We start from the raw sequence: 9681 nt of genomic DNA on the forward strand, positions 1-9681 counted from the left end.
TAAACCTCACCCTTTGATGAATCAAAGAATTACATACTAAGTACATGTGTTTGTTATTATATCGGGATTAAGAGTATGTACATCTATAGTAACAGAGGTTTAGTTCGATTATATAGTCAGTATAAATCGAACAATCCTCAGATGGTCCTGCTCAATACACACTTAGTGTACTAGTGTAATTCTATAGTCAAGACAGACTAAGACCAAATTACACTACAACCAATCCAATGGTTTGTCCAATCCATCTTGGTTGTGAACACTGTTTATAATCTATAAGGAACTGATAACATGGTCTTCTGTGTGTGACTCCGCACACCATGTTTATCTAAGTATCTTTGTGTATGACTGTTGCACTTGGTTGAAATATGACTGTTGCATTGTATGACTTGACATGCACTACTTGATTTTGCATGATTCCTATACCTGTTATACAGTATTGATCTTTCCTTATGTATCACTTGTAGAGACTGTATATCTTTTATTATTCCTGTTGATATATCCTGTTATGCACTTCTATCCTGTATTCCACTGAGTATATCTGATACTCACTACCCAGACCCTGGGGTTGCATTGTTTTCTCCCCAGGTAACAGATAGGATTGTACTTGGAGCTTGGAGTTCTACCAGGCTGATTTCATCTAACAACAGAAGACTCGTGTTGTGGTTTTATTCGTATGAATTTTATTGTAGTTGGCAAATGAACTGTATGTGTGGACTTATGGAGTTTGGTAAGTGTCTGGATTTCGGACTTGTATTTGTGCTTGTGTGGATTTGTGTTTCATTATGTTTTTGCTGCGAAACTCTTGTAGTCTTGTGTGGACTTATCGTTTATATGTTCTGTTTTGGTTGCATGCATTAGTTTAGTAATTGTAGCCGTGTGAGCCTTATTTTTATCTGTTATGCATCTGTGATGTAGGGATTGCAGCCGTGTAGGCCTTTTGTATATATGTATTTAGAGAAATATCATTGTTACAGGGGAGATACTGTCGAAATTTTTCAAACAGCCATCTCCCGGGACGTAACACTGAGACACCTCTTATAGTTTTAATTATTGGTGCAAGGAGCATTAGTTTGTTCCCAGAATTTTGATGTTTGACAATATACCTAGGTCTGATCAGTTTAACCAAAAGTTAATCTAAACATGACCTAATGTTTGGATGTGAGTTTAGTCTAGTTAAGTTAGTTTGACCAGAAGACTAGCGAGAAGTCCTAATTAGGTTGACCGAGCAAGGAGAAGTCCAAACTGGAGACGACTAGGTAGAGAAAGTCCTAGCTGAAGGCTAGGCAGGGGGAAGTCCTAGTTGGAGGCTAGGCAGGAGAAGTCCTAGTTGGAGGCTAAGAGAAGTCCTGTTGAGTGAAGTTCAGTAGGAAGTCCTAATTGGAGGTTTGGCAAGGGAAAGTCCAAATAGATCAAGGGGATCGGAGTTTGACAGGTGAGAAGTCTATCTATGGAAGTAACTAGTCCTAACTGAACGTTAGGCAAGGAAAAGTCCAAACAGGTCAAGGACAATCAGATATTTGGTAAGTGGAAAGTCTACCTATAAAAGTGACTAGTCCTAACTGAAAGTTAGGCATGGGTAAGCCTTGTAGGTTAGACCTATAAGATAAGGCTTAGGTAAGTCTAGTAAGTCAGACGGATTACAAGTAGACTTAGGTTGTTTGTTTGTTTGTGTCTGTCAATTAATTGAATTACTGACAACTCAATTAATTAACTTCTAATTCCGAGAGTAGTACCACTCAACTTTATTATCATGCGGACTAAGTCCACCTGCAGGGTTTATATGATAATCCTTATGAGCTCCTCAAGGGGACATCATCAGCCTAAATAATTAGGACACAGATTCCTTCTATAATCAACAACACATCATATACATAGCATTATCTCCCAACTCATCGGGCCTTTTGATTTAACAAATAAATCTCACCCTTTGATGAATTAAAGAAATAAATACTAAGTATATGTGCTTGTTATTATATAGGGATTAAGAGCATGCACATCCATAATAACAGAGGTCTAGTTCAATTATATAGTCAGTATAAATCGAACGACCTCAAACGGTCCTGCTCAATACACACAAAGTGTACTAGTGTAATTTTATAGTCAAGATAAACTAATACCAATTACACTAGAACCACTCTAATGGTTTGTCCCTATCCATCTTGGTTGTGAGCTACTATTTATAATTTATAAGGAACTGATAACATGATCTTCTGTGTGACACCACACACCATGTTATATACAATATAAAATAGGTAGACAACTACATTAACATATATATATAATGTAAACATTTGACCAAAATGATTCTCATTTCAAATTATTTCAAAATAAATGTTCATACAAAAAGCTAGGTTTATAGTATACATCCCAACATATTCAACCTCTCCAACCTGCATTGAAAGTTAGTCCAAATAACATGCAAAATAAAGATTAGAGAGTCAGTTCCTAGAACTGTTTCTTGGTTTTAACTTTAGGTCTCCAGTGAGACCCTGGGTTAAACCGACGCCTAATATTTCCCTTGGGAACGTGTCCTGACCCACTCCTCTCAGGAGAGATTACCTTGTGCCAACCAAGTCCTCCAGACTTGTTGGACTTTTGCTCAGCTCTATCCTTAGGCCTTAGAATTTGCTGCTGCGGCTCGGTCCTCCAGACCACCCAGACTTCACCACGTCCTCTGGTCCTCCTGAACGTACATGACTGGATTTGTGCCACGCTCCCCGATCCTCCTGACCCTGCATAGACTTTCACCTAGTGCTCTTGATTCTGCCAAATCTTCTGCCTAATCCTCCAGACCAGGACTTGTCCGTGCCTAGCCGCAACTAGGACTTAGTCCTTTGCCTAGCCTCAACTACAACTTAGTTCACGTCGCTTTCCCTCTTCTTCACGCGCTTCTCCGGCTTTCTCCCCATGGCAACGAAGGTCGCCGACCACCGGAGGAGACGGAAAACCCTAGCTAAGCATTGCTTGGCTTCGACTTTCTCCCCCATATTAGTGAAGGTCGCCGATCGCGTGGAAGGATCTAGCGTCGTCACCTTACTTCGCCGATCGCTTGTGAGGAGACTGCCAATTGCGATTAGGGTTCACTTGTCGATCGCGTGAGAGGAGAGCGCAATAGGATTAGGGCTTGTCTACCGATCGCTGAGGAGAGCGTCGCGTCGTTGCTGTCGATCACATGAGAAGCTCTCTCGCAGTCGGCGTCGTTGATATTGAATCACGATTAAGGTTCGCTGACCTTGGGTTCGCCATTGACACACAATTAGGGTTCGCATGAGAACATTTTTTCTGACTTTTCCATTAAAGAAAAAAAAATGTTCTTATTCCTTCCATATTATAAACCGTGCAACAAATTGAGCTTACACTCAATTCAACTTGTTAATAATAAATATGGAACGAACATGTCACCAATCACACGGTAAGTGCGATTTTGTAAATCATGAAAAATGATGAAATAGAATCTAAGCTCTAATCACAATTGAAAGAATTTATAAATTCTAAACCATATAAGTTCTATAAACTAAATATGAACTTGAATAATTGAAAATACAAATAAAATAAGAATCTAATTTTAACGAAACATGGTTTAACATATAAAATATATAAATAACGACAAGGAATCTGATTGGAGAGCTATTGTCCTTGTCCTACAGTGTCAATTACTCGATCCCTATGGAAGAAGATAAAGCAGAAACACGAAAGTAGTCTTCCAAGGAAATTAGGGTGACGGCGCCGTAAAACCTTCGTCAATGGGAAACAAAGACAAGATGTTAGTTGATCCTAAACTCTCAAAGATGAAACCCTATATATATAAATCTAATCCGTTATCAATCCATAGATAATAACATTAATGGACTAACGAATTCTACATATTTAATCCACATCCGATAATAACGGAACAAATTAACGGATTTTACATATTTAATTCACAACCAATACTTTGAAATCCGATAAACCTTAGTTAGATCACTTAAATGGGTTCGCTACTTTAAAAGATTAAATCTATAAAAAAAATTAAATCTAATATTATATTATTATTCTCCAATGATATAGGATCCTGTCATGAACTGTTTAAAAATTATAATTAAGTCTATTTTAAAAGATTAAATCTATAAAAAATTAAATCTAATATTATATTGTTATTCTTCAATGATATACGATCCTGCCAACTGTTTAAAAATTGCTAATTGTTCATGCGTGAGGAATACTAGATCGTAGTTATATCGTGGGATTTCTAGCAACACCCCTTTTGATTCCCTTTGGACGTTTCTTGGGAATCAGGACCTCAAGTTGCCATGAGCCAACATGTCAAACTTAGTGGAAGAAGCCATTTTGACTTTTCTTATTCCAGCACTGCCTTGGCTAGCTCCTAAGCCACAGGAATGGAGTCAAAAAGGTCGATATTCACATGTTATTCTCTGAGAATTGGAACAAAGATGTCTTGGTATGGGTCATGCACAGCAGATTCCCCAAGAGATGTTGAAACAAAGTAGGAAAACGTACAGTCGACATGAAGCTTTTCGTGGAGGTTTATCATATCCGATCCGTAAAGGGGGACGAAGAATTTTAATTTGTGTGCCTCTCAGACTTAACTTTAGCTTTGCAGATAATGAATCCTTACCCCACCTGACAAATTGTTGAAGAACAAGAATAATGCATGGTTTTTCTACGTAATCACCAAGAACAATGTTGAGAGGGAGGAAAAAAATCGAAAAACTGGATAAATTCAGACTGCAGCAAAATGCATGGTTTCCTATACACACAAAAAATTAATTATCAGTTTTATTTTTTTCAGATAATTGATAAATTATTATAAAAAATATTCATATAGTACTGTTACTTTAATGATTAATTATTATATGTTTAATGATTCTAAAGTAATATATATATATATATAACTCTACTACAATAACATATAAAAAATAAAATATACAAAGTTGTGTCCTTTCTTGGAATTTAATTGCATCTTAAAGTGGTATTGTACAAAATTTAATTCGAAATTGCACCTCTCCTCATTATTTGATTCAATTTTATAGCTCTTGTTAAAAAAAATTAGAAAACTTCTTAAGTCTCCTTGGTGGAGAAGGATTCAAGAAGAAAGAACAATGGAATTCATACGGTAATTTTACAATAAAACATAGAGTGTGGAGTACAAAATTAAAAATTTTGAACCACATAATAAAAAAAAAATTTTTAGAATTACTTACTTTAATTTGTGTTTTGCATTACTTAAATTCTTAATTTGCTCTAGTATATTCATTTCCTCTCCTCTTCAAACTTTTTTTGTTCAATCCAACAACCTAAGCTAGATGAACTAAATAAAATATTTAATATATGAATATTTTACTTTGTCAAAATTATTCATTATATATTCCTTACAATATTTTTGCAAAATAAATATAAGAATAATTATTTCTATCTATTTCATTTTATATAAATAAAATTAAAAAATATTATTATTCTATATATCTTGTTTAGCATTCTAATTTTTGAAGAATAGATCAATTTTATTTTACGAATCAATTGCACCATTATTATAATGTGAGGATCCATTTCCTTACAATTTTATTTTATAAGGTCGGACTGTCCATTTTAATATTAATCAGATTGTAAGAGTTGAATATCTAAATTAATAAAAAAAAATAAAATAATTTGTATGATCAAGGTGTAAGTTCCTCTGAGAAAAAATTCACCTTTGATTAGGTTAGCAAGTTCAAAATCTTCATAACTAGGCCTTATTATGAGCTAGCTAATAAGATCCACATTGTTACATGGGTCGTATAATTACAAAAATAATAAAATAAAACATAGCAAAAAATTATATTTACAAAAATTAACCTACAAGTTGTATAATAAAGAAGTGGGATTAGGGTTGCACAATTAATTTACATTGTTTAACAATCTAACTCATATTCAGTAAGTTTTTTTCCCCCAATTCAGGGAACCCAATTTCAATCTTTTCCAATAGAAAATTTAAGTTAAGATTCAGTAATCGATGCAAAAACTAAAAACTCAACTGGGACTCAGATTTTCAGTTTAAAATGTTTAATATATCCAAATAAATGTACAAAGTGTGATATTAAAAAACACGAAACGATTTGACATTATATGGAATAACGACTAGAATTTGTTATGCATTTCTTGAATGGATGCTGATTTGCATTGTTTTAAGAACATGCGAGAAAACCATTATTATTTACCATTCTTTTAACGGTAAACACAACGAATTCATCCCCAGTACGTTGAGTGCGATAATTTTACTAAATGTTTCTGTTTAACAAAATATCTATCTATACATATTCCATGTCTCAGAGTTAAAGTATTTTAAAAATAAATTCCAAACATAAATTTGAATAAAATAATTACTTTTTGAAAGCCAATTTGCAAACAAATCATCGGAAAAAGTGGATAAATTGATTATCAAAAAGCTAACAAAGCAGTTAATGGTACAATAAGTTAGAGGACGGATGAAACAAATAAGTTTTACAAGAAACAAGGCTATCAATGTAGAAATCTTGAAGCACTGCTTGGTGCTGCTGTCACTTGAACTATTTAAGTGTTGAGAATATAATAACTGGTACAGAAATTCCTATGACGAAACATCACACCGTACTTTGTCGAACCAAGCTAGCCTTAGTCCTCGTGCAAAGCCTTCATTAGGTACAATCTATTGAAACTCTGACTTGCGACTCTGCAATTTTCATAGGAAGGGATGAAGGTTTAATGCAAAACTCATTCAGTTTATAGGTTAAGACATGCCAACTCCAAACAGTAAGACACACGATGTAGAGTATAGCCCACAAGCACTAAATCCTAAACAATTACAATCAATACAGCAAAAGACTGAAACGTCCAAGGAGAACATAGGTAGAGAACAAAATACACGGAATTGGGCATTCCCATGGTATTGCTACACATGCTTCAATTTCTTTTTCATAAACTCCCTTAAATCTAAATATCACTAATTTAACCTAAGTTAATGGATATATTATAACATTTAATTTCTATTATCTGCCTTATGTTATTAAACCATCAGCTCTAGTCAAAATTTATTTAGCTAACACAATATATTTTAATCTTGTGTTAAATTTGATTAAACAAGAAAATTATAAAGTAAAAAAGATATTTGAAAAATAAAAATAAAAAAGGATGTAATACAGATAAACTAAATGGAATGTGGGCATAATTTATTAATATTGAAATAGAGTGAGTTCATGAAAGTAGGCCTTGTGTCAATTAAATATCGTACGCTTGAGGTGTAATATCTATCTTCAAACTATCTTCAAAAATAGCAAATACAGTAGAAACAAACCACTTTTGTTTGGATTGCTGAGAAAAAAATTGTTAAAAATTTACTTACCCATTAATTTGGTTGCAATAGTTCGATATTTGATTTGTAATGAGGTAGCTATCTACACGAGATGGCTCAACAATTGGTTTGAAGATTGGATTTGTTGGATCTTCCTCTGGTAAGGGTTCTTCTCCAGCTGCTTTCCGTGCCATGTTCTCCGCTCTACATATTAAAAGATAAATATTTTGTCACCGTATTTTAAAACTTTACTTTATATGATATCAATAAAAAAACATGGCATTTATAATATACATTGTACTTATCATTGATTTAGTGGCCAAGTAGCACATCCACATCAATGCATGTCATCCAGGCATTTGACTAAGTTTTGAGTTTAGAAAGTGTGCATGCCCTTAAAAATCCTAGGTTCTGAAATTTGAACAATATGCATATATTGTCCAACCAACCATGTAAATTCCAACTATTGGATATGGGCTACAATGATTCTATTCTTCTATTATACTCTAGGTTATATATTTGTTTACATGCATATCAAGTTCCCTTGTTAAATATGGAGGGCCAGATATGTTGTCCCTCTATTGTTGACTGAGGTTTTTTTATTTAGATTCACAGCTCCCCACCAACAGAAACCCTTATTCGATACGGTTTTAATTAGATTTAAACACAATAAAGTAAATTTGAACTCCATGACCAAGCCAATAAATTAATTATTAATTGTAGGAATCAGGGCAGATCAATGATTAGTAAAGCAAGAGGGGATATGCAATTCAAAAGTTAAAAGTAACTGGGTTTAATGGAAGCTGCAGTGCTTTTTCTACATGATTTGTCAAAACAAATATCATGTTGGCTCACAGATCTAAGACACTTGAAACAGCAGATACAAGAACAAAAAATATCAACAACTACATTTCTAGCAGAAACAGTTTTAGGATTTGCATGAAATTTAATAAATAACAAATTCAGCCAGATCAATGATTAGTAAAGCGGTCATGGATATTCAATGCAAAAGTTAGAAGTAACCGGGTTTAATTGAAGTTGCAGACCTTTTTCTATACAAATTGTCAAAACAAATATCAGATTTGGCTCACAGATCTAAGGCACTTGAAACAGCAGATACAAGAAGAAAAAAAATCAACCTTTTCTACATTTCTAGCAGAAATAGTTTTAGAATTTGCATGAAATTTAATAAATAACAGATTCAAGATAGATTAGAAAACACTTAACTGAATTTTTTCCAATTAGTTTGAACTTATCGTTAATATTACTGCTGATGACATTTAGTTCACATATCATATAGGCATCTATATAGTATTCCGCTTCTATTTCCTAATGTCGAAATATATTTCAGAAACTAATAAAGTAAATTATCAAGACCCCACCTTACATCACACCGAGAAGTGAACAAAGATGAAATCTGTTTTTCAAAGAAAAAAATCAACAATAATTGGGTAAATTGATTATCTACACATCCTCACCTCCGTTTTTGAAGCCATGTTTGTTGTTGTGCTTGTTGCCTTGAGAGGTTCCGGTAATAGTATTGAAACTAAAAGAAGGAAAGACAACTTTGAATGTAAAACCTTCTAGATAAAATAATATTAAATTATTGGCAAAGGACATCAAACCTTATTCTGTTCAGCAGAAAGATCTTCCATGCAATCAATTAAAAACTCCAAGTTTCTCTCCATATATGGAGCAGTAGACAGTTTCAGGCGATCATAATCACACTGTTACACCATCAACATATGCCTTTTAGGCTTAATAAGTATGAATAACAAACAAGCTTGAATAATAATATTAACAAAATCAGAGATAGACCTGTTTAACAGGGAGCTCAGGCTCCAATTCTGTCATGAATGCACTAACCAATGCAGAATTAGAAACTTTAATCTGTCCAGCCAGCAAATAGAAATAACTAGCATAAGTAATCAAAGGTGAATGAAATACATGTTAAAGGACATCTAACTATCTTGCATCAGCAATGACGTGTATGTAAAAAAATAAGCAGAGTTAAATTTACAAAAACAAGCAATAGCATATAGGGCATGGTAGCTTCAAGTGATGAGCAACTCACAGGTATCTCCTCAAAGATATCAACCCATGACAAGTTTTTTTCCCTCAACCTATACATAGAGAAATCAATAGAAGTTAAATAAGAGTTTAAAAAATAGTTAAAACCTTGACTGACTTGGAGTATAAAGAATAACATACTTCTCCCCAGTAAAGTTATTATTGCGGTAAAGATCCATAAAAGAATCTGTCAGTTTTAAAGCCTTGAGAGCTAATACACCTTGAGCAGACCTTGATGGATCATATACAATGCAAACACATCTTCGAATATTCTCCTGTACAAAGAAAGGCATTTGTATAGCCACCGA

At 33.8% G+C, this 9681-nt stretch overlaps 1 protein-coding gene across 1 annotated transcript; it reads right to left on the bottom strand.

Annotated features, from left to right (window-relative positions):
- Positions 1-6386: 6386 nt before the first annotated feature.
- LOC141813768 (eukaryotic translation initiation factor 3 subunit H-like) lies at positions 6387-9681 on the bottom strand. The gene is made up of 7 exons (XM_074701752.1): positions 9515-9681; positions 9378-9426; positions 9122-9193; positions 8929-9030; positions 8782-8849; positions 7355-7507; positions 6387-6685 (listed from the first exon to the last, which is right to left on the bottom strand). Exons 1-7 carry the CDS (start codon positions 9664-9666, stop codon positions 6628-6630), a joined length of 654 nt encoding a protein of 217 aa, XP_074557853.1. The 5' UTR covers positions 9667-9681; the 3' UTR covers positions 6387-6627.

The sequence above is a fragment of the Curcuma longa genome, chromosome 20, assembly GCF_044706935.1.
Source record: "Curcuma longa cultivar G26 ecotype Majalengka, Jawa Barat chromosome 20, ITB_CL_G26_1.1, whole genome shotgun sequence".
In the NCBI taxonomy this organism is placed as follows: Eukaryota; Viridiplantae; Streptophyta; class Magnoliopsida; order Zingiberales; family Zingiberaceae; genus Curcuma; species Curcuma longa.